The sequence below is a fragment of the Gadus morhua genome, chromosome 14 (assembly GCF_902167405.1).
Source record: "Gadus morhua chromosome 14, gadMor3.0, whole genome shotgun sequence".
NCBI lineage: Eukaryota > Metazoa > Chordata > Actinopteri > Gadiformes > Gadidae > Gadus > Gadus morhua.
In genome coordinates, this window is record NC_044061.1 from 8,787,383 (window position 1) to 8,812,382 (window position 25,000).

The 25,000-nt window shown below is 47.9% G+C and overlaps 1 protein-coding gene across 5 annotated transcripts in view; it reads left to right on the top strand.

The window, feature by feature from the left end:
* itsn2b (intersectin 2b) overlaps nucleotides 1-23,240 on the top strand; it is a 33,629-nt gene extending 10,389 nt beyond the window's left edge. For all 5 annotated transcript variants that reach the window (XM_030376108.1, XM_030376106.1, XM_030376109.1 and 2 more), the window contains exons 12-40: nucleotides 636-898; nucleotides 1,292-1,441; nucleotides 1,860-2,000; nucleotides 2,513-2,600; nucleotides 3,066-3,205; nucleotides 4,231-4,475; nucleotides 4,828-5,630; nucleotides 5,914-6,038; nucleotides 6,315-6,599; nucleotides 7,349-7,545; nucleotides 8,150-8,199; nucleotides 8,860-9,026; nucleotides 9,309-9,339; nucleotides 9,567-9,688; nucleotides 10,605-10,701; nucleotides 10,972-11,166; nucleotides 14,921-15,042; nucleotides 15,392-15,498; nucleotides 15,862-16,045; nucleotides 16,347-16,445; nucleotides 16,538-16,621; nucleotides 17,216-17,299; nucleotides 17,492-17,554; nucleotides 18,183-18,332; nucleotides 19,016-19,134; nucleotides 19,437-19,519; nucleotides 19,738-19,821; nucleotides 20,152-20,325; nucleotides 20,666-23,240. In XM_030376108.1, the coding sequence (XP_030231968.1) occupies nucleotides 636-898; nucleotides 1,292-1,441; nucleotides 1,860-2,000; nucleotides 2,513-2,600; nucleotides 3,066-3,205; nucleotides 4,231-4,475; nucleotides 4,828-5,630; nucleotides 5,914-6,038; nucleotides 6,315-6,599; nucleotides 7,349-7,545; nucleotides 8,150-8,199; nucleotides 8,860-9,026; nucleotides 9,309-9,339; nucleotides 9,567-9,688; nucleotides 10,605-10,701; nucleotides 10,972-11,166; nucleotides 14,921-15,042; nucleotides 15,392-15,498; nucleotides 15,862-16,045; nucleotides 16,347-16,445; nucleotides 16,538-16,621; nucleotides 17,216-17,299; nucleotides 17,492-17,554; nucleotides 18,183-18,332; nucleotides 19,016-19,134; nucleotides 19,437-19,519; nucleotides 19,738-19,821; nucleotides 20,152-20,325; nucleotides 20,666-20,814 (4,601 nt within the window). In that variant the 3' untranslated portion in view covers nucleotides 20,815-23,240. The remainder of the gene's footprint in view (nucleotides 1-635; nucleotides 899-1,291; nucleotides 1,442-1,859; nucleotides 2,001-2,512; nucleotides 2,601-3,065; nucleotides 3,206-4,230; nucleotides 4,476-4,827; nucleotides 5,631-5,913; nucleotides 6,039-6,314; nucleotides 6,600-7,348; nucleotides 7,546-8,149; nucleotides 8,200-8,859; nucleotides 9,027-9,308; nucleotides 9,340-9,566; nucleotides 9,689-10,604; nucleotides 10,702-10,971; nucleotides 11,167-14,920; nucleotides 15,043-15,391; nucleotides 15,499-15,861; nucleotides 16,046-16,346; nucleotides 16,446-16,537; nucleotides 16,622-17,215; nucleotides 17,300-17,491; nucleotides 17,555-18,182; nucleotides 18,333-19,015; nucleotides 19,135-19,436; nucleotides 19,520-19,737; nucleotides 19,822-20,151; nucleotides 20,326-20,665) is intronic.
* Nucleotides 23,241-25,000: the final 1,760 nt, after the last annotated feature.

Sequence of the window (25,000 nt, forward strand, 5' to 3'; positions counted from 1 at the left end):
CTCACCCTCTGAGTCTAACCGTATGTCTCTCTCACCCTCTGAGTCTAACCGTATGTCTCTCTCACCCTCTGAGTCTAACCGTATGTCTCTCTCTCACCCTCTGAGTCTAACCGTATGTCTCTCTCACCCTCCGAGTCTAACTGTATGTCTCTCTCACCCTCTGAGTCTAACCGTATGTCTCTCTCACCCTCTGAGTCTAACCGTATGTCTCTCTCACCCTCTGAGTCTAACCGTATGTCTCTCTCATCCTCCACATCAAACGCAGTCTCTGATGCTAAATTTGCAACCGAAATGCTTCCAAAAGTCACCACCTAAAATGAAACACAATACCGCAAAGTGAATCAGGAAGTAGATAAATGCTCATACTAAATAAGATGGATACCACATTATAAGCTTGGGTAGGACATGTGGTTCTCATTCTAGCGCTGCATGGACACAAGCTGAGAATGTGATGATCCACACTTTAAAGTGGTCACTATCTATATTCCCAGTTTAAGATATCCATTAAAATAAGTTAACCATCAAAGATTATTTCTGACGCTACTTCGTGTGTTTCCCGTAGTTTCTTCCTTCCTGTGAATCTCGTCGCCTCACCAACTCGTTTTGCTCTTCCTCCTGACCCTTGACCCCTTCAGTGACCTTTGAGGACAAGTTCAAAGCCAACCTGGAGAGGGGCAACGCCGAGCTGGAGAAGAGGCGCCAGCAGCTGCTGGAGGCGCAGCGGAGGGAGCAGGAGCGGCAGGCGCAGAAGGAGCGGGAGGAGCGGGAGAGGAGGGAGAAGGAGGCCAGGGAGGCCGAGGAGAGGAGGAAGAAGGAGGAGGAGCGGAGGCTGGAGCGGCAGAGGGAGCTGGAGCGCCAGAGGGAGGAGGAGAGGCAGAAGGAGATAGAAAGAAAGGAGGTGGGAGGCGCCGCGCGGTGTAATGGGCCATTCCATAAACGTCTACTGCCTTGTATCTTCATTATATCGCCCATTTGTTTAAAAAATGTAAAACTACAAACGATTCGATTTTTGGTTAAGTTATACATCGCTTTGGCACAACACAATCGATCCAGGGTGATTGAAATGTTCTTCTCAGTAACGGTCTCAAGTGTATGACGCTTAAGAAGTGCTTGGTTCACGTTTTCAAGCATATAAAGTAGACACTCTTAAATACCTATTTGTGTGTGTTTGTATCCCCTTAAGAAGTGCTTGTTTCCCCTGTTAGAATACAACCTTTTTTGAAACTTTGTGTGTGTGTGTGTGTGTGTGTGCGTGTGCGTGTGCGTGTGCGCGTGCGTGCGTGTGTCCCAGGCCGCGCAGCGCGTGCTGGAGCGCCAGCGGCAGGAGGAGTTTGAGCGGAGGAGGCGCGGCGAGCTGCAGATCAAGAAGGTGCAGGAGCAGGATGACATCATCCGCCTGAAGGCCCGCAAGAGGAGCCTGGAGATGGAGCTGGAGGCCGTGGTGAGGGTGGAGGAGGAGGAGGAGGAGGAACCTACACCATGGGCTGGTGCTGGCTGTGGACCCCCTGTCAGCCACAGGGGGACTCCATGACTGACCCGCACACCCCTACGTCTGTTTTGTAAAGCATAAACCAAGCGTGTAAATGGTTTACATTCACATTGTAGAAAGTGAATGTATGACCAGAGCTTTACCCTCGGACCATTCCTTTACCCCTCAAATGAATTATTAAACTGTTGACTGAATTATTAAAACGGAATTGATCCATTTGTGGTGGAAAATACTTCCAATGTGCCATCGCCACAGCCGTAGCTCTCTGCAGTACAGGAGTCATGAAAGGATCATGGAAAGGGGAAGGCTTTTACTGTGAAAAGCCTATTTGAGCTCCATGCAGGCATTTGACCTCCTGCTTGTGTCCCAGGGTGACAAGCAACGGCAGATCTCTGACCGGCTGCGGGACGCCCAGGGCAGGAGGAAGCTCCAGAGGACTGAGGCGGACCTGATTGGCCAGAGGATGGACACCCGCCGGGACGAAATCAACGGGCTGCAGAGGCAGCTGGAGGTGTGTGTGTGTGTGTGTGTGTGTGTGTGTGTGTGTGTGTGTGTGTGTGTGTGTGTGTGTGTGTGTGTGTGTGTGTGTGTGTGTGTGTGTGTGTGTGTGTGTGTGTGTGTGTGTGTTATATGAATAAGACGTCGCTGCATTTCTTTTGCAAATAGATACCTTGTTCATTGCCGTGGTCATTCCAGGACAATTAGGGAGACGGTTGGGGGTTTTGGGGTGAATCACTTCGAACATGTGGACTGTCATATTACATATTCTGTAGAAAGTGCTGGCCTGCCTATATTTAGCCTCTTTTGCTTATTTCCCTGGTTCATAAGTGTACGTTTGCTGATTATTTATTAACTTTCAAATAAGAGGGCCTGGACATTTTTTTGTGAGAAACATCCTGGATATTTCGGGACGTCCTCAACCCTTGCTGACTCTGACATGCCCGAAGATGAATGATGCACTTCCTGTCGGAGTCCCCCATGTCCCCGCATGCCTGACGTTTGGTTCCCTGCCCTCTGGCCCAGGAGTTCCAGAGGAAGTTATCCCAGATGGGCCCAGAGCAGAAGAGGCTGACTGAGAAACTTCAGACCATGGGACACAACAACATGCCAGGTTAGTGCGGGGAGTCCATACGGATTGAACCCAGAACGCTGCTTCTAGCCAATGAGGTCTATTTAACATGGTTGCTCTTACATGGTTAAGAGCAGGGATGAGCACATGTTTTATCTCGACTGACTTGGATAAAGTAAGCCAAGGGCCACACATTGAACAATTTAATTGAAACATTGAACAAGTAGCGCTGAATTCCAGGCCAGGTGACAGGGCAGTGAAGAACTCCTCACAATATTTCTACACAAGATGATTGCATTGCCCAAATTACATGCCGTTAAACCAGATATGCCTCACTTTTCAAAATGTTCCCAAGTAAAACTTAACATAGGCTGTATATCATACAGGTTAAACTGACTTAACATAGGCTGTATATGATTCAGGTTAAACTGAATCATTAACATCTGACTGTATACAACCCGGGTTCAGCTGCAGGCTTTGATACGTGTACATGTGTTCGTTCTGCAGGCGCGCCGCTGTCCACCCTGAAGCAGAACGTCACCGAGAGGACCGCTGCATGTCGTCAGCTCCGCCAGCAGCTGGAGACCCTGGAGAGAGACACCTCCGTCAAACTGTCCGAGATGGACCAGTACAACCACGATGTCCAGGTGAGCCCCCCCCCCCCCCCCCCCCCCCAATGCAGAACGCTCTCAAAGAGGGGGTCATTGGTAGATCTCATACTTACTGCAGTACAACCACGATGTCCAGGTGTGCCTCACCTGTAGAACACCGTCAAAGAGGAGATCTTTGCTAGACCAGTGATAACCCTTTAAAGTTAACCAACCCAAGCCTCAATGTGATAGCATAACTAACATTTGAACCCTTAATTCGACATAAAAAAGTGAACGATTTGTATTAGGCTTAGTATGAGAAGTTAACACAGTGACTCGAAACCTTTTCTCATTGCCTGCATTTAAAAACGTATATCTGGTGTCTGCTGCTTTTATTATGCATTGTGTGTTTCTCTTTACAAAAATCCTCTTCTTCACCCCTCCCTTCCTCACATAACTTCCCATACCATTGCGTCTACATTTCAAGAGCCCTCTGAATGCCTGGCCATGCTTCACCCTCAACCGGTGGGGAGGGCTCGCCCCTCTCCTCCATTTCCCTCCCGCAACCTCCCCCCTCCGTCTGTCCCTCTCCGTTCGCCTCTCCCCCCACCCCTCCTCTCCCCACCCCACCCCTCTCTCCAGCGTGTGGGTGCTGAGGACCTGGGTGTCCAGGCAGCCCGCTCCCTTTGCCCGCCCTGCCTCAGTAACCTCTTCCACCTGCTCAAGGTCCTCTCTCTTCCGCTCCGTTCCTCTCCAACTCTTCCCCGTCTTCCTGCCCCCCCTCTTTTTCTCGCCCTGCCTCGTTAGCTTATCCGCCCTCTCGTTTTTGTTTCCTTTGTTGACTTTGTTTCCCCTGATGGATGTTTCAGCCTCTGACTCACTGTCAAGTTTTTAAGGCGTTGTGACTTTTAACCACAACTATGCTCATTTCATGAGCATTGTTCATCATGCTCTATTGCTTATCGAACTTACTGATGAATATTCGTGTGTGTGTGTGTGTGTGTGTGTGTGTGTGTGTGTGTGTGTGTGTGTGTGTGTGTGTGTGTGTGTGTGTGTGTGTGTGTGTGTGTGTGTGTGTGAAGGACCTGAGAGAAAGCACGAGGAAGCAGCAGGCCGAGCTGGAGAAGCTCATGAGCGTCAAGGAGGAAAAACGACGGGAAGCAAAGAGGAAGATGGAGCAGGAGGAGGCAAGGAAACGACAGGAGGAGGAGAGGAAACGACAGGAGGAGGAGAGGAAGCGACAGGAGGAGGAGAGGAAACGACAGGAGGTGGAGAGGAAGCGACAGGAGGAGGAGAGGCACCGGCGGGAGGAGGAGGAAGCTCAGAGGTACACGTCTCACTGTCCTGTCTTTCATGATGACCTCGGCACTGGGATCCTGACGGGTCCAAATAAGCCCTCAACGTCTTTCAGTCGGAGAGAGTGGAGAGATCTTGCAGTTACATATGATTGGAGTTTGTGGCAAAGTTGTCCTTTTTGTATTTTTTTCTTTCCATAACCCATGCGCAGGCAACACAATATGAAACAAAAAAAAACTAAATTTTTTTTAATAACTTAATTTGAGCATTTACTAATATTTTATAATCGATTATAATCAGACAAACCCTAGCTCTAACACGGTTGCTGTTTTACATGCATTGCACTTGAATACTGGCCTCCTCTTCGTCTCCCACCTCCTTAGGCGTATCAAGGAGGAGAAGGATCGCCAGTGGCAGGAGAAGCTTAGGAGAGACGAGGAGGAGCGCAAGAGGAAGATCCAGGAGGAGAGAGAGGCCAAGCTGAGGGAGGAGGAAGAGAAGGAGGTGCAGGCCCGCCTAGTGGCTGCCAAGGAGCAAGCGGAGCGCGAGCAGCGGGCCAAGGAGGAGGCAGAGAGGAGGAGGAGGCAGGAGGAGGAGCAGAGGAAGAGGGAGGAGGAGGAGCGCCGGAGGCAGGAGGAGAGGAAAATGGCGGAGGAGGAGAGGAGGAAGCTCGAGGAGGAGAGGAGGAAGCTGGAAGAGGAGAGGAGGAAATTGGAGGAAGAGAGGAGGAGAGAGGAGAAACGGAGGCAGGAGGACGAGGAGAGGAAGAGGCAGGAGGAGGAGCGGTGGGCGGCGGAGCAGAAGAGGGAGAAGGAGGAGGGGGAGCGCAGGAGGCAGAGGGCATCAGAGGCCGCCGTGAGAGACACCGAGGAGAGGAAGAAGCAGGAGAAGGAGGAGGAGGAGAAGAAAAGAAGGCGCGGGGAGGAGGAGCAGCGCAAGAAGAGGGAGGAGGAGGACAGGAGGAGAAGGGAGGAGGAGCGGAGACGGCAGGAGGAGGAGGTGAAGAGGAAGCGAGAGGAGGAGGAGGAGAGGAAGAAGGGGGAGGAGGAGAGGAGACGCAGGGTAGAGGCATCCCTGCAGCAGCAGCAGCAGCAGCCGTCGCTGCTGCAGGCTACTGGAGGAGGAGGGAAGCTGGACATCCAGGAGAAACTGACCGCTCTGCTGAGAGGACTGGAAGAGAGGAAGGGTGAGACACAACCCATGCTCGGGACACGACGACTCCATCACTCACTTAACTCCCTCCTTAGTGGAGGGTGCAATGTAGCCGCACTAGCGAGCTAGGTCTCAATATGATGGACAACAGTGAGTGTATATCGTCACAGAATAACAGCGTTACCCATCTAGTCGTTCACTTATAATAGATTTTTGTATATTCTTCATTAAGGTTTGGGCAGCGAAATGACTTGGCATTGCATATTACACCCTGTGTAAGGAATTTGAGGGTCATTTGATGCACTTTTGTGTCACAGGTGGCCTCCAGCCCAGAGCCTCGCAGCACAGGAAGTCAGCAGCACTCACTTCCTTCAGAGCGCTCTACCCGTTCACAGCCAGGAACCAGGATGAACTCTCCTTCGACGCCGATGACGTCATCGAGGTTCGTAAATCCGAAAGCCCATTGTACCGTTTGTCAGGCTGAAGTTGTTCAAGAGAAAGGAACGTCTCCTATTCCCTTGGGAGCTTCCATGTCCCCAATATTAACAACGCTGTTGTTGTCAAGATGAGAGGATAATCTTTCATTGTGTCATTATCTCTCAAATGTAACTGATAATCCATGAAAGAGGCTTCTTTTCTTTATTCATAAAAATGACTTTTTTCTCTTTCTCCTCCCCCCCTGTCTCCCTCTCCCCCTGTCTCCCTCCCTCCCTCCCAGGTTGATGAGACCACAGAGCGTGAGGCCGGCTGGTTCTACGGCAGTAAACTGGGGAAGATGGGCTGGTTCCCGGAGAGCTACGTGGAGAGGGCGGCCGACGCCCCCGACACCCCCGTCTCCCCCGTCTCCCCCGGCGTGGCGGGGGCCAAGATGGCCCTCAAGCCCCACCTCTCCAAGGGCCCGGGGGGCCACGGCACGCTGGAGGCCGCCATGGCCGTGGGGTCCAAGTCCGCCTTCACGCCAACACACTCCCCAAACCCCGCCCCCTCAGAGACACAGGGACAGGTAGGATCAGTTCTGTGGATGGATCTGTAGTGGCTGGATCGGTGTAGGGGGTGGATCGGTGTAGGGGGTGGATCGGTGTAGGGGGTGGATCGGTGTAGGGGGTGGATCGGTGTAGGGGGTGGATCGGTGTAGGGGGTGGATCGGTGTAGGGGGTGGATCGGTGTAGGGGGTGGATCGGTAGGGGGTGGATCGGTGTAGGGGGTGGATCGGTATGGGGGGTGGATCGGTGTAGGGGGTGGATCTGTAGGGGGTGGATCGGTGTAGGGGGTGGATCGGTGTAGGGGGTGGATCGGTGTAGGGGGTGGATCGGTAGGGGGTGGATCGGTGTAGGGGATGCACAAGGTGAAGGGATGAATCTGTGTAGGGTCACACTTGTTGATTCTATTCGAAAGAGCTTTTTTGGCAAGGACTATCCCAGTGATTTGCTGTAGTAATAAAAAAGGTCAAGGCACCGAGGATAAAAATGAGGTTGTGGACGGAGTGAATCAAACTAATTTCCAGAACTGTAGCAAAGATGGACGGACTTGGACTAGTCTTCACTCTTCACCGTAGTAGACTTTATTGACAGTACAATGTAAATGTCTCTCTCACTCTCTTTTTCTGTCTGTCTCCTTTTTATCTCATTCTCTCTCTCACTCTCACCCTCACTCACACTCACACACACACACACCCACCATCCTTCCTTCCTTCCTTCCTTCCTTCCTTCCTTCCTTCCTTCCTTCCTTCCTTCCTTCCTTCCCTCCCCCCAGGTGGTGGGTAACCTGCAGGCCAAGGCGCTGTGTTCCTGGACGGCCAAGACGGACAGCCACCTGAACTTCAGCAAGGACGACGTGATCCGCGTGCTGGAGCAGCAGGACAGCTGGTGGCTGGGCGAGCTGGCCGGGGCCCAGGGCTGGTTCCCCAAGACCTACGTCACCCTGCTGGGGGACGGAGAGGCCAGCGTGGAGTAGGTCCTGTTTATGTACTCAGAGGGGCTTTTTGGGGTCTTTTGCTTATTTCGAGGGTTTTGTTTGGACGCTCAGTTCATGGTGAAAAACATTTGGGGGGAAAATTGCAAATTGCCAAGATCTGGAATATACTGTAATGTGCAATTCAGAAAGTAAAGTAAAGCAGAACTAAAATGAAACTGACTTGGTGAACTAGCAGAGTAGTCCATGGATCTTCACTGATCATCTACAGTAAAACCCATAGGTCAGAATATAGCTTCTAATGCGGATCTTTATCATGAGTTTAGAGAATGTTTTTACCAAAACCCAAAGGGATGAAAGTGGGTCATCTACTCTAATGGCCACCAAGACATAGAAAATGCAAAGTCATTGAAAACATTTACAAACTAGTACAATCTTTTTTTTATTGAGATCAACTTCTAGATCAAGTTTTTCATTGAAATCTTGCAAGGACAAAATTAATGGATGTTATCTTAAATGTCACGCTCATACATTTCATAGCTGACTATGCTCCGTGACATCATGAAACCGAATGCAGAGTGTTCCTGCACAGGGCCTAATCCGCAGTGTTGTGATGATTACCGCTGTGTGTGTGTGTTCCAGCGCGGTCTTTTCCACTCCTGACGGTTCAGACGGGAGCCAGATGTTGGAAGGTAAGGTGGCAAACTTCCATTTACTGCCTCTTCTATCATCACCCCAATACATATTGAATTCCCCATCTTGGCCTAATACAAAATGTCAAAGTTCCCCTATATACCTACCTAATGTTATGTTTGTTTCCTATTAACTAAGTTTGTGCACTAGGTAGACAGGTACCACACTACCTGTATAGCTGTGTTTGCGTGGCAATGAATGACATGAATTTTTCATGTACTGCTTTTAGTTAGAAAGCAACATCGGAATAACTGTAGCACGTTTAGCCATAGAGAAAGAAAAGACCTGTTATTTATTTATTCATTGCATGTGCGCCCACTCTGCACTTCTTGCATAACTAATCAACTGTTAAACCCACCATCACCGTCTCTCTTTCCTCGTTTCCAGACCTCTGCGCCCTCTGTCTCGCCCTCACTCTGGCCCAATCCCATTTCTACCCCTTACCCCTTCCCCTTACCCCTTCAAAACAAGTGGGAGGGGGAAGGGGTAAGGGGTAGAAATGGGATTGGGCCTCTCTCTCTGTTTTTTTAAGTGTAGTACATATTCTCTGTGCTCACCAGAGACCATAGCGTTCTCTCTGTCTCTCTGTCTCTCTGTCTGTCTGTCTGTCTGTCTGTCTGTTTTAACGAGCCTCACCTCTCCCCCTCTGTGCTCCCCAGAGTACGTGGCGTTGTTCACCTACGAGTCTCCCCAGACGGGCGACCTGACCTTCCAGGAGGGCGATGTCCTCCTGGTGAGCCAGCGGGAGGGCGAGTGGTGGAACGGCGCCATCGGCGACCGGATCGGCCTGTTCCCTAGCAACTACGTCAAGCCCAAAGAGAGCGATGTAAGCTCACTTATCATCCACTGTATTTATTTTGCTATTTTTTATTTATTGATTTTTTTCTATCAGTTTTTTGGGGAATTTTTTTCCTTTCGGCACTTTCACCAACTATCCCGGGTTGACAAAACCAAATCACAGTGTTGAATTATAGCCGTTGACCTCTTGCACCCGCTGACTCTCAGACATGGTAATGTCCAATGCAGAACCCACCGAATATAATTGGTTGCCCTGCTTGAATAGATATGTGGTGCTTCAATAACAAAGATATTTCTGCTGTTGTTACAGACATCCAGCCTTTCAGGCAAAAAGAAAAACGGTAGGACCGATTTGCATATCTGTTTCATTTTTTCTCTTCTTTTTATACAAATGTTTTTAGTTTCTCATATCCATATGTCGGTATGTTGTCCCTTACTGACACACTGTGTGTGTGTGTGTGTGTGTGTGTGTGTGTGTGTGTGTGTGTGTGTGTGTGTGTGTGTGTGTGTGTGTGTGTGTGTGTGTGTGTGTGTGTGTGTGTGTGTGTGTGTGTGTGTGTGTGTGCAGAGATCGGCCAGGTCGTCACAGCCTACGCCTCCTCAGGCCTGGGTCAGCTGAGCCTGGCCCCGGGCCAGCTGGTGCTCATCCTCAGCAGGAACGTCTCCGGCTGGTGGCTCGGGGAGCTCCAGGTCAGTGGGCCGTCTCCCGTCGCCATAGTAACCTTAACCTCAAACCGTAAAGGTGACATATCATACAACCAGGCCACGCCGTTTTCGAACATCGTCCTCTTCCGACATCCCAAGTGGGCGTTTCCTAGATTCCACCTAGATGTATGACGGACAGATGAGCAACGTTTGCTACGGCCCACTGGGTAGGCTGCTAGACTGATCTGGAAACCCCCGCTTGGGATGTCAGAAGAGGCAGATTTTACGGCTTTTAAAGGCTAATCACACCCACACCTGGTGGGATGATATCTTTAACCCCTCAGTCAATTGGCAGATGCTATTATGAAAAGTGGCTCACAGTTCAGATATATGTCGTCAAGGTAGGCAACGTTTGGAGGAACCAGCTAGAGTAAGTTAGACTTTGAAAGTATCCAATCCCAAAAAAATCACAGAACGGTTGGCCGTCCAATAATTTTATTTGGGTCATTGAAATTATTTGGCAGACTTATTACAGGCCTGCGACAGACACAGATTCTGGATCCTCCATTTTTTAAGGTATGGTTTCTTGCTCAAGGATGCCTAGAGGTTAGGCTTCGGGCGTTGGGGATAGAACTGAGAGTCGAACAGACCCTACGTCAGTTCGGCATGTTACTCGCATATGATACATAGTAGAATGAAAACATTTAAATTTAGCATTGTGTCTTGCAAACGGAGGCGTTGGTATTCTCATTTCAATACTCCCATTGACCTCCCACTCCATGGATGAACCTCAGCGCCACCATTAAAGATTCTCGGCACCAATAAAGACTCTTCTGATGGTTCTGTTAAAAAATGCAGAGGTAGAGAGCACTCTGGGTGCTCCGGTTAATGGAAAGGTACAAACCTTTTAGGTGTGTGTGTGTGTGTGTTCTTGTGTGTATGTGTGTGTGTGTGGATTCAGGCCCGGGGTAAGAAACGACAGAAGGGTTGGTTCCCTGCAACTCATGTTACCGTGCTGGGAGCCAACAGCGGAAAGTCCACACCTGCACCCCTACCAGGTAACACACACACACACACACACACACACACACACACACACACACACACACACACACACACACACACACACACACACACACACACACACACACACACACACACACACACACACACACACACACACACACACTGTCTCTCTCACCCACTCTGTCTCTCTCACCCACTCTGTCTCTCTCACCCACTCTGTCTCTCTCACCCACTCTGTCTCACTCTCTCTCACTCACTCACTCACTCACACTAAAGGGCTCTCCAATCCGTCTGTCTTCCAGTGTGTCAGGTGATAGCCATTTACGACTACACGGCGGCAAACGGTGACGAGATGAGCTTCTCCAAAGGGCAGCTGATCAATGTTACGAATAAGAATGATCCTGATTGGTGGAAGGGCGAACTCAACGGGGTCACGGGGTTGTTCCCGACCAATTACATCCAGGTGACCACTACAGAGTGCGACCCCAGCCAGCAATGTGAGTAAAACGGGCTGTTTCTTTGTAATAATAATAATAATACATTTTATTTGTAGAGCAAAATCTCAAAGTGCTACAGAGTTTAAGAAAGAAAAAAAGGGTTGTTAAAAGGGTTAACACCCTTTTCACTGGGACTTGCTAGTAGTTGATTGAATGAAGAAAATTCTGAATTGGTTGTAAAACACAGGACTACACATCAACACACAGTGCCCAAAAGAAAGTGTTGGGTTCCAGTGTTATCTTTCCTACTGCAGTAGATATTTCTTTCCACCATAATTAGAAATGTTATACATCCTCATTGCACGATAGATGAGACATAGACAGACACAAGACATGAGCTCCCTATATTCTCCTATTTGTCATCCTATTCATCGCCATCCTTTTTCAATGTGCTCATTTTCTCTTTCAATATCCATCCATCCATAGCTGTTGTTATTGATTACTCCTTTTCCCTCCTCCCCATTTTCTCCTACCTGTACTCCTTTTGTGTTTTCCTTGTTTGCCCCTTTGTGTCTGTTCGTTTTTTCTAGGCTGGTAGAAAGTTCTCCTCTCCCTCCTCTTCCTCTCCTCCGGGCTTCAGAGAGACCCACTGTCACACTTCTCAGAGTGGGCGGAGCTTACAGAGCCACCGCCCCCTTGTTAAGGCTCCACCCTCTCTGATTAAATGTTATTGTGTGCGTCAGTGTTTGTGCGTGAGTGAGCTAGATGGAGAGCATACACAATGCAGGATTTAGAAATAGATAAGTATTATAGGGAGATTATAACTATTATATTGAGTCTTTAAATTAACTGATAAACTAAAGCCATGACACTTATTTTGTTGTTTAAACAACTTGTTTTCTGAGCAAGAATCAAGAGGTCACTCTCATCAAGACAGAAGTCCAGCCAAAACTGCGTGACTGGTTCCTGGTTTTGAATCCGAACCGATATCCTCCAATCAAAGCGGGAGACACAAACCACAGGCACTGGTGAAGCAGTAGGATCGTGGGTCTCTTTGGCGTCTCCTCTCGTCTCCCTGTCCTGTCCATCCTTACCCTTTTTAAGTTCCCTTTATTTCACACCTTGCTCTTCTTTGAGTACACCTCAACCTACCTTCTCTTTGCTTGCCCCATTATCGCCTGTCTCTGTTTCCATGGTGACTTCCTGTTCGGTGTTTAGGGGGATGTGTCATCATCGTGTTCCTCTCTTCTGCTCTGTGTCTCAAGGCTTCAACTAGCACTCTGACGTAGCCCACTATTTCTCTCTCTCTAAATTTGTCAATTCTTGGCCAGGCTTGTGGTTTAAAACCCTTACAAGGACTTATGTTGCTCTTCAGTATTGCCCAACAGAGTGTGTACCGTTGCTATTACATTAGCCCTTTTGTAGGACTTTAGGATGCAGACATTTCTGGAAACAGACACTCTTACACTAGGCCTATAACAGTTCAAGATATTGGTGGTTTTGATAGGATTTCAAACATGCTAGAAGTGTGGGATACTTTTTGAAAAGCCAAAGGCATAAACTCTGCTCTTGAAGTTTAGGTTGTGATTAGAATATTGTAAGTGGTTTACCGTGTGCTGTGTACTAGTGTGTGTATGTGTGTGTGTGTGTGTGTGTGTGTGTGTGTGTGTGTGTGTGTGTGTGTGTGTGTGTGTGTGTGTGTGTGTGTGTGTGTGTGTGTGTGTGTGTGTGTGTGTGTGTGTGTGTGTGTGTTCATTTGAACATAGACCAACCATGTTCAAATGTATTTTGAAGGCATGGAACAAAGATATGATCAAACTATGCAGAATCACAAGTGGCCCATCTATAGTGCCTTAATTTTGTGTGTTAAGTTATTTTAAACAATCTAAATCTAAGCTGTGTGTGTGTGTGTGTGTGTGTGTGTGTGTGTGTGTGTGTGTGTGTGTGTGTGTGTGTGTGTGTGTGTGTGTGTGTGTGTGTGTGTGTGTGTGTGTGTGTGTGTGTGTGTGTGTGTGTGTTCATTTGAACATAGACCAACCATGTTCAAATGTATTTTGAAGGCATGGAACAAAGATATGATCAAACTATGCAGAATCACAAGTGGCCCATCTATAGTGCCTTAATTTTGTGTGTTAAGTTATTTTAAACAATCTAAATCTAAGCAATTTATGTATTTGTGTGCGTGTGTGTGTGTGTGCGTGTGCGTGTGCACATGTAAGGGGGAGGTAATTAGCTTGGTCCACTTGGGGCAGGAGTTGCATATTTCCATTTTTATGCTTCCTCACAACGGCTGTGGGACAGCATATAATGGAAACATATAATGGTGCTTCCAAATATGTTACTATTGATTTTGTAATTAATCAATATTGTGGTGTAGAAATAGTTAACGGATAAAATGATTCAGACTTCGATCCTGATTTTGTGTTATCTAATCATTTTCGGAAAATGTAATGATGGTTTATCCTTAAGAGATTTCAATAATATTTATCTTGAATATATAAAAAATATGAAAATGTGTCTCAATATATATTTTTGGAGTGAAATTAAACATTATATTCCGGTTTGAAAGGGAGTTATAGTGTTTTTCTAAGTTTTAGTGTGCATGTGTGAATGTGTGTGTGTGTGTGTGGGGGGGGGGGGGGGGGGGGGGGGGGGGGGGGGGGGTGGGCACATCATCACATCATTGTGCATGTTTTCAGTACATACAAGGAACATAAGATTAACTGATATTTCTCCAGAAAGACATAGCAAGGTTACACATGGTAATAAAACACTGAAGATTGATCCCTACATTTCATCTCTATTAGACAACATTTCTATAAAATGCACTCAATAGTCTTTTAAACCAAAGTGCTTGTTTAATTAAACTTCTCATTTCATATGCAGTATTCAAATTGGGGACCTTTGCTCTCTACAAACTGATTTCATTCCAGAGGCTCTTGAGAATAAGAATAAAATATCTAGCTATTCATAATTAATTAATTAATTATACAGTATTTAATGATTGTAGGGTCTTCAATGTGTCAGTGGACTCTGAACTCCATTCCTTTGGCAGGGAACCATGTTTTGGTACAAACAGATTTGGCTGCTGGGGCTTAGACGGGCTTTAGTCTCCGGTCAGACCCTCTAGAGGTCAGGAGAGACGGCCCGGGGGAAGAGCAGTGGGGAGAAGGTAACCACAGGGGGTCTACGAGGCAGGAGATACCACAGGGTGCGGGGCGACTCCAGTGCCATGAGTGGACAGAGCGAGTGCGGGTTTAACTTCCTGGCCCTGTGGGGTGGCGCGGCGAGCGAAGACGGCGGTGGATCAGGTGGGGGGGGAGGTCAAGGGTCAGATAGAGGTGAACAGAAAGCAGCCGGGCTGGGAGAGGTGCACGCGAGCACTAATGGCCACGCAGATCCAGGTAAGCGGATTGCAGTGTCGTGTCTGATGCCCGGGTTTCGTTTCGTAGTATTTTTAGTTTTGGTGTTTGGCTGTTGCTGTGGCGCGTTGGTTAACGTGTGCACAAGAAGGAGTGTTAATGAATTGTCAGGGGAAAGGTATTGAGTCAGAGACACCACCACCACTGTATGTGTCTATGTCTTATCATAGCACCTTTCATGAGGAGGGTTTCACCTTTACACCAGGAAAAAATAGAAATGAATAAAATTAACCATACAAAGTTGTTGGTAAATGCCATACAATGCCAAGGATTCACACAATAAGTTATGTTCTACGTACGCTTGTCTTAAGAAGCAGCGGAACACTGACCTTTCATGTCCATTTGTTTTGGGCTCTCCCCCCCCCTCTCCCTTACCCTCTTGCTGAGTCCAGGGTGTGCGAACCTGTCCAGCCTGGAAACCATGAGCCCCCAGGAGAGGAAGAGACAGGGCTACATCCACGAGCTGATGGAGACCGAGGAGAAATACGTGGAAGACCTGCAGATTGTCCTGGAGGTAACGCAAAGGTTTTTCACATCACATTTCGCCACATACAGGATATGTGGTGAAAGGTTTGGTTGACATACCAGGTACTATCTGTGCTCAAAAAAGAACACAATACAATTGAATAAAAATATAATAAAATAAAATAAGATACAATATAAGTTTTAACAGAAATTAAGAACATTATAAATATATGTAAAACAAAAACTGGATAGGCAGGGAGATGTACAAAATTGATTGTGCAAAATGGCCAGGGTTAAAGTGTCCGTAACTCCCGCATTATAACCTTACAAAGGTGTGTTGTGGTCTTTATTTAGATTGAATCACTCCTTCTGAGCATGCGTGCTTCCCTTGCTCCCAGGTGTTCCATAAGCCCATGTCCGAGTCCGGTCGCTTGACTGAGGCGGAGATGGGCATGATGTTTGTCAACTGGAAGGAGTTGATCGCCTGCAACACCAAACTACTGAAGTAAGCAACCAATGAATGACCACATGATGCATAAATAGCCTCAGCAGATGTCGACGATCGTTGGATGATCGAAAGACAACAGGAGAGGTTGAGGAGGCCGCTCGCTGTCCCCAAAATAAGATAAACTTTCACTCAACTATTTAATGATGGTTTTTCTTCGCGTTATCTCTAAAACCCAAAGACATTTTTCATCTGGCTTTGGTTTTATTTTGTACACAGTATGTATATAGTAAGCGTATGTGTTTAGATAAATATCGTGTGTGTGTGTGTGTGTGTGTGTGTGTGTGTGTGTGTGTGTGTGTGTGTGTGTGTGTGTGTGTGTGTGTGTGTGTGTGTGTGTGTGTGTGTGTGTGTTCACGCCAGGGCGCTGCGCGTGCGTAAGAAGACGGGCGGGGACAACATGCCGGTGCAGGTGATCGGAGACATCCTGGCCGCGGAGCTGGCCCACCTGCAGCCCTACATCCGCTTCTGCTCCTGCCAGATCAACGGCGCCTCCCTGCTCCAGACCCGGACCGACAACCAGCCCGAGTTCAAGGACTTCCTCAAGGTGAGGGGGGTCGGGGGGGGGGAGGGGGGAGAGGGGAGAGAGGAGAGAGAGAGAGAGAGAGAGAGAGAGAGGCTACAAGTGGCTGCTGAGTGACTTAATGTACAGATTTAAATGTGATCAGGAGGATAAAGGGATAATAGGGCTGAGAAGAGAGGAATACAGAGTCAGAATATGGATGAATTGTGAGCTTAGGGGCGGCATTTTTTTTTCCGTAGTATGCATAGATGAATTATAATTGTGTTAGTTCTGGTTATTTGATATTTATTCCTTTTAACCGTGTGAAACTGTTTCCTGACCACAGAAACTAGCCACTGACTACAGGTGCAAAGGAATGCCATTGTCCAGCTTCCTACTGAAACCCATGCAGAGAATCACGCGCTACCCCCTCCACATCAAGAACGTAAGACCCGGACCAACACCGCCTAGGTCTCAGTGTGCACTGATGTCCCAGGGTCCTCAAACACTAGAAAACCTCCCGTGTGTGTGTCACAGATCCTGGAGAGTACAGCCGAGGGCCACGCAGACAGGGGGCCCTTGAAGGAGGCCCTGGAGAGGGCCGAGGAGCTGTGTCAGCAGGTGACTCCTCCGCTCCCGTCACCTCCAGTCCCCCTCTCCTCTCCTCTCCTCCTGTCCCCCTCCCCTCCCCTCATCTCTCCTCTCCTCTCCTCCTGTCCCCCTCCCCTCCCCTCATCTCTCCTCTTCTCTCCTCCTGCCCCCCTCCCCTCCCCTCTCCTCTCCTCTCCTCTCCTCTCCTCCTGTCCCCCTCCCCTCCCCTCTCCTCTCCCCCCCTCTCCTCCCCTCTCCCCTATCCTCTCCTCTCCTCCCCTCACCTCTCCCCCCCTCTCCTCTCCTCTCATCTCCTCCCCTCTCCTCCCCTCTCCTCTCCTCCCATCTCCTTCCCTCTCCTCCCCTCTCCTCCTGTCCCCCTCCCCTCCCCTCTCCCCCTCTCCCCTCTCCTCTCCTCCCCTCTCCTCCTGTCCCCCTCCCCTCCCCTCTCCCCCTCTCCCCTCTCCTCTCCTCCCCTCTCCTCCCGTCCCCCTCTCCCCTCTCCTCTCCCCCCCTCTCCTCCCGTTCCCCTGTTGTCCCCCTTCCTCCATCCTCTTCTCCACAGTGGACGAGGTTCCGGAGGTGAATTAAAGATTAAACGACCCGAACGTTGTGCTCCCCCAGGTCAACGAGGGCGTGCGGGAGAAGGAGAACTCGGACCGGCTGGAGTGGATTCAGAACCACGTGCAGTGCGACGGAGTCAGTGAGGTGAGTCACTCCACCGCCCACGCAGTCAGAACCACTGGACAGTTACCGCCACACCCGTCACGACTGGAAACGAGTTCTGATTACCCTTACCCCGATTTATAAAATAATGGATGATATAAATGGGTTGGCGTATGTTCCTCACCTGCATGTATCCGGAGAGATGTGCTGCTCATACTGTTCCTCTGTCCACAGAACCTGGTGTTTAACTCCCTCACTAACTGCCTGGGCCCCAGGAAGCTGCTGCACAGCGGCAAGGTGAGTGGAACGTCTTGATGTACCTGAAATAATTCAATGTATTACTATTTATTTACGTCTAAGTGCAGAAGAGTGTAGCTGCTAAACGCCAAGTAGAAAGATACCGGGTTTGATTCCCAACGTCCGCAGCCTGCGCCTCACGCTGGCCTGTCCCTTAGCATCATGCAGCTGTAAGTCCCTTTGTTGAAGTGGACCGTCAGCTCAATAGTAGGGGTGTGGATATTTATGATTCTCACGATTCGATTTTGATTCTTGGGGGTCACAATTTCGAATCAAAATTGATTCTCGATTCAAAACCATTCCTGGTTCCAAATCTATTCGCATTTCAGTACATTGTGGGGTTAATTTCAGGACCAAGTCTACTCTAAGAAAGGTGGTGGGGCAATTGAGGGCATGAAAGCAGAGTAAAGTGTGTATAAGATTATGTCGTTCATGTATATACAAATATACAAAAAAATAAAACGTTCTAAATAGTACAACTAAAGGATGTTGAGCAAAGTGAGTGGTTTTACTCCTCCATCTTGTGGCAGGCTGTGTTGTCCTATATATAACTATATTTACACACGGCTGACCTCCGAGTGCGCCCCTCTTGTGTCTCCATCTGGCCTCCATCTCTCATGTCTCCCAGATGCACAAGGCCAAGAGCAACAAGGAGCTGTGGGCGTTCCTCTTTAACGACTTCCTCCTGCTGACACACACCTCCAAACAGTTCACCTCATCTGGTCCCGACAAACTGTTCAGCAACAAGAACAACATACAGCTCAAGATGTACAAGCCGGTGAGCCTCAGTGCCAACACACAACCAGCCCGTTCCGTGTGGTGGTACGGCCGACATATAGCACACACAACAACCCTGTTCTATGTGTTGGTACAACCCGACATATAACAAACACAACCACCCCGTTCCATGTGGTGGTACGACCCGACATAGACACCCAACAACCCCGTTCTATGTGGTGGTACGACCCGACATAGACACACAACAACCCCGTTCTATGTGGTGGTACGACCCGACATAGACACCCAACAACCCCGTTCTATGCGGTGGTACGACCCGACATAGACACACAACAACCCCGTTCTATGTGGTGGTACGACCCGACATAGACACCCAACAACCCCGTTCTATGCGGTGGTACGACCCGACATAGACACACAACAACCCCGTTCTTTGTGGTGGTACGACCCGACATATAACACACACAACAACCCTGTGCCATGTGGTGGAATGACCCGACATAGACACACAACAACCCCGTTCCATGTGATGGCGCGACCCAACATTAAGTTTACCCAACATAACACTCTTTTAGTCCTCCCCTTTTTATTTGAATGTTTTTTGTATTTTGTATTTTATTTTATTTTTTGAAAAAAAATTGTAATCAATCTAACTGTTGGGGCCTTTTACGTGGACCACGCTATAATGGTTACCGTTTGAGCCGGTCCTCTCTCGTTCCTCAGCCGGTGTTTCTAAACGAAGTCCTGGTGAAGCTTCCGGACCCTTCCAGTGATGAACCCATCTTCCACATCTCACACATTGACAGAGTGTACATCCTCAAGACCGACAACATCAATGAGAGGTACACACACGTATGCATGCATACGTGCACACACACGCATGCCCACAGATGCACACACTCACACTCACACTTACACTCAGACACACACACACGCATGCATGTGTACACAATCACACACATCTACCTTATATGTACTTACACGTACAAACAAAAACACACACACATGAAAACATACGCGCACACGCACGCATTTTGTGTGTAAGGATGTGAAGATGTAGAAAGTATGTATGTATGTATGTATCTGTGTGTGTATGTATGTATGTATGTGTGCTAACGACAGTGGATTAAATGCTCGTTTGTAGGACGGCGTGGGTTCAGAAGGTCAAGGCTGCTTCTGAAAACTTTATCGAGACAGAGAAGAAGAAAAGAGAGAAAGCCTATCAGGGTTTGTACGCACGCACGCAACATGAAAACAGGAAATGGTTCCGTTTTAACGTCTACATATTTTTATATTGCTTTCAATATACGACCACCTTAATTTCACTTGTTTACTCTTATACTCTTATAGTTATTGTGTTTTATGATTTATTTGTAATGGCGCGTCCCGGTTGTACACATATGACTTTGGATAAAGCTGGACTGTGTGTGTGTGTGTTCCCCCAGCCCGCTCCCTGAAGCCCAGCGGGATCGGGCGGCTGCTGGTCACCATCCTGGAGGCCACGGAGCTCAAGCCCAACAAGGCCCATGGTGAGAACGGACCTCCTGAACCCGCTCCAGTCATTCACCACCGTATTCTTTGCTCTCTTTGTAACAAACATTGTTTCTTTGTTCTTTTTTTAAACGTATGTTTTTCTCCATTGCTTTGTTCCTTTCCCCTCCTCTCTTTCTCCTCTTTTCTCTCCTCTATCTCTCCTCTCCTCTATTCCTCCTCTCTCCTTTCCCCTTATCCCTTTTCTCCTATCCTCTCCCATCTCTCTCCTCTTTTCTGTCCACTCCTATCTCTCTTCTACTTTCCTCTCATTCTCCTCTCCTCTTCTCCTCTTTTCTCTTTCCCCCCCCCCCCCCCCCCCCTTGCAGGTAAGAGCAACCCCTACTGCGAGGTGACCATGGGGGCTCAGATGTACACGTCCAGGACCCTCAACGACACGCTCAACCCCAAGTGGAACTTCAACTGCCAGTTCCACATCCGGGACCTCTACCAGGACGTGCTCTGCATCACCATCTTCGAGAGGGACCAGTTCTCCCCCGACGGTCGGTCCATCACCCCCGCCGTGCCTCTCTCCTGCTCTCCACTCCTGATCGAGGCCGATGCCACTGCTCTCTCTGTTGTACACCCTCAAGACATAATAATTTGGAGCAGGATTTCAGTTATTTAATTTCACATTTCGTTGATTTCGGTGTTTGTTGTAGACCGTATCTCGGTTAGCTTTTATTCATTATTATTAAGTTTTGACATTTCTGGGACAAATCGTTCTCAATAATTTTTTTCATCGTTTTTTGTTGTTACTTTCTCCCTGACTAACTTCCCCCTCTCCGCCTCTCCTCCATCCCGTTCCCTCCCCTCCCCCCCTGGCTCCTCCCCCTCCCGCAGACTTCCTGGGCCGCACCGAGGTTCCCGTGGCGACCATCAAGAAGGAGCTGGAGAACAAAGGCGCGGCCACGCGGCGCCTGCTGCTCCACGAGGTGCCCACGGGGGAGGTGTGGGTGCGCCTGGACCTGCAACTCTTCAACCCCAAGTAGTCCAGCAGTCGGAGTAGAGTGACTGTCTATCACCGCCGTTCCAACAGGAACCGCCCTTAGCCATGTGCTAGAGTGGCTCTGTTTCTTTCCCACGTGACACACGTCTGGCATTAAGAAGATACGGCTGGGAACTCGCTCGAAATAAGCCACCACTAAGAAATCGATCGTTTCTGAGCACTGCAACATAGCCTTTTTCAAAGTCCCTACTCTGGAAGGCCCTGGTGATGGGGTTACAATTGTTTTTATGATGGGGAAATGTTCACCAAGTACTTGATTTGTTTTTGGTATCTATGCATAAAACAACAAGCAATATATTTCAAATTAAATCGAAGGTTTCCAGGTATTTACCAGGCTAAAAAGGGGTTGAATAAGTCCCCTACATTAGGGGCCGTCTAGTCGAAGAGTGTCTTCCAATCGCAATATTCACACTAGAAGATGGGAATGAAACTCAAGTTCACTTGCTTTTTGCTGCTCTCCTTAAATCTATAAAATAATAACCTTTATCTGAACGTATTTTGAAGTTATTTTTATATAGCCTCTATGGTAAAAATCCATTTACTGTTAATATAACCCAAATTATTTCTTGATATATTATTTTGGCAAGCCTGCTCAACTACATAACATTTTTTTTCTTCCTTGTACTCTTATCCGTTTGTCGGGGAATCAACAAGATGTATATTTTGAGTGATGGTGATGGGGAAAGACATTGTCAAAAGCCATAGATACTTTTATTTTTTACTATCAGCCATGGTGATTCCAAAGACCTGCTGGCCAGTTCGCTCATGCAATGCTCGGTCTGGGCTGATGACGGCGGCTGCTCTCTTCAGTTCAGAGGACGAGCAAACTAAGCACAAACATGGCGTCTCCAGTTCTAACCAAAGGGACGGGCTCTTGAGCCCTCTGCACATGAGTCAGATGGGTGGGGAACCCCAGAATCCGTTATGTTTTATTTTTTAATATTCTGGGTTTCGAAGTCTCAATCCCTATTGTCAAGGAAATGTTTTCATGCACTGTAATGGACGTCTTTGTGCATATAGGTGTGGGTGTTTCACACAGACACATCCTTTAGACACGTGTGTGTGTGTGTGTGTGTGTGTGTGTGTGTGTGTGTGTGTGTGTGTGTGTGTGTGTGTGTGTGTGTGTGTGTGTGTGTGTGTGTGTGTGTGTGTGTGTGTGTGTGTGTGTGTGTGCGCATACCTGTGTCTATATGCATGTCTGTTTTTAAGAGAAAGGCAGTCAAACAGGATTGATATGTGAGATAAGCAGTCGTAGAGCTGTACAAACAACAACATAAGCTGAAGATCGTTAGGAGATGTTTGGTTTCTACAGATGGTTATAATACGTAGCCTTCATAATAATGCTATCCTTTTGAATATGACACCAGCCGTATGTTTGGCCAAGTTTGCGCTCAAAGGACAAGTTACATGTCTTAATTTTTGCTATTTCACTTTCAACATTTGTCTCTTGTCATTAACGGGAAGAGAGAGTGTCAACATTTTGAGGCATTGCATTGCCAACGATTACAGAACAGTATTTTTTTTTTTAACGATTCACCTAGGATTAATTTGGTTCAGTTCAATTAGTTTAGTTTAATCCACTCTCCTTCTTCTGAAATGTCTGCGAACTCCTGTCCCTGCTACAATCAATGGTTTCTTTCTCTCATCTCAAGATGTTGTCTCATGGGGTCACCTTAAACCCAGTACTACAAAGACAACTTATTGTGTGTGAAATGTGTTCCTTTGCTTCCCTATGCTCTTGTGTGCGTTTTGCCACCTTTACTTTGCAACTGTCCTGCTAGAGAGTCACCTAGTGGTCTATTGGCCACCAGTGGCAGGAAGAAAAAGATTGTATTTATTTTTTAATTTATGCGTGTGGGACTATCTTGACTGTTGAGGTTCAGTCCTCAACAGTCGTGTGTCTGAAACAGTTAGTTTCGTCTAAATCTAGCCATGGTGTTTAGTGAGGCAACACAGTGCGTTAGCTGATGAGACGATCCCCTTGATTACCTTGTACTGTAAAACTAGGACCGTAGTCTGTTCGTCACGCCTGCTGTCTGGACGTCTCCTGCTTGATTATAATCCACACAGTAAACAAACACCTTGGGCTATTGCCTTTAGGTTTGAACGGTCCCGTATAAAACGCTGTTTTATATTTGTTTGGTTTTCTTTTATGGACGATGTGAGGGTGAACCAGCGCTCTTTATGTGTATGTGCGGGTGGTCGTTGGGGGTTTGTGGGTTTGTGATTTGGTTTTTACCTGGATCTTAACGTAGTACTACTGTGCTGTACCTAACATGCTGCCTGCGCATGGCTTCTGAGCGTGGAGACCCCCTCTCTCTAACCTGCTGAGTGTGCCCCCCTGGGGTCTCCACACGGCACTCACAATCAGGGTTTCTTACGTACAATAAATAAAGATATTCAAATGACCGAGTGATTCTGAGTATTGTGTGTGCGTTTGCGTATGCATGCGTGTGCGTGCGTGCGTGCGTACGTGCGCGTCTGAGAACAGTAGTATTATGGAAATGGAACAGTAATATAAATAGAAGTCTATATAAATAAGAGGCCCTGGGGGTATGCTGTCCCAGGTGGGTTTGTCAGTGCGCACTGATGGATTCCGTGAAAAGATCCTTCACTCTTCTGAGGCTCTGCCCTCCTGAGGAGACCCGGCGTTAGGTACCTCCTCCCCGGCCGCCCCCGCTGATCTGTGACGGACGGATGTAGGACATCCCCAAGTCTCAGAGCTGGCTCACCCAGAGGTGGCAGCTCACAGTAAGCAAAGGACGCTGGGTTATGGAAACTAGGTCTGGGTTACAATATACCGTTTGGGCTTTTTCGTTTGTCCAAAGTGACACATTTTTTGATTCCCGAAATAATGCATTATACAGGTAGACTGCAGTCAATACGATTTGCTTGTGTTTATGTGTATTGTTGTGCTTAACAGGACACACCTGTGTTGAATGAAAACGATACCTCTACCTGTCTCAATGTATGGAAAATACAGCGAATTCTGTTCTTATTGTTATAGTACACACTTAAGGTAGATGTTTCCCTGGTGCATTGTTTAGTTCCAATCAGTCATTCATATTTGGGTGTCCAAAGCAAGCCATGAAATTCAAAGCTATCAAATATGTATGCAGTCATATTTTTCATAAATTTGAGTTGGTGGGTGGACGTACATGATACTGTTGACCCGATGCGATCCCTGCCGGACCTACTCTAAGAACTCGAAGAAGAAGAAGAGTACGTCAAACACTAAATCTAAAATGTACACAAGCCTTATTTAAATGAGTTGTCTCCGTGTGGTTGGTGAATAACATAGATGTAATATTAATGGAAAGGAAGGAACCATTACCTATGGGACATTTTTCAGTAATCCTATATTCATAGATTAACGTTTAATTTACACAAGATTTATGTGTGATCCAATGTACTGGCTTTAATCCTGTCGTTCTGAGCACAGGTTCCTGAATAGACATTGGAGATGCAATAGTGAGGCCTCACTAGGCACAGAAACTACGGTTCAACTTTATTCATAAGGCCGGAGGGAAAGGTGTGAGAACAAACTAAATTTAAACTCTTCATAGACCCGAGGCTCTTGAAGTCTTCCTGCCTGCACAGAAGGAATGACCCCGCGGGAGGGAGCGACGACAGAAACTCAGGGTTTGGAACAAAGCTACTTCCAGGGAGGGGAGGAGTCCTCACCAAGTCGCTGGTGCAAGGAAAGGAACGTTTCTACCCAGATATTCCCCCAAAAGCCATTTATATTGCATGGCTCCCCTGCTCAGTCACTAAACATTCCGGCCCTGGCCCTTCCAACCCCCACCTGGGCGCTGCCTATGCCGGAGGAGGAAATGTAGTGTGGAAGAGAAAAGCAGAAATGCATCAGCATGGCTAGATGGAGGAGTAGACACAATAGAAAAACAAGATCTGAACGTATCCTGAGGTCACAGGCGGGGGAGAGAGAATGCAGGAAGACAGAGGGACAGCTTAAAGGGGAGAAAAGAATGTAGCGACGGAGAAAAAGGAGAGAAAGAGAGAGAGAAACACAGAGGATGAGTTTGAGAGGACCACAGCTTCAGTTCGTCCAGCCATGGGAATGATTTGATTAGCAGCACATGAACAGCTGCCTTACATAACACACACACACACACGCATGCACACACATGCACAAGATCACACGCACACAC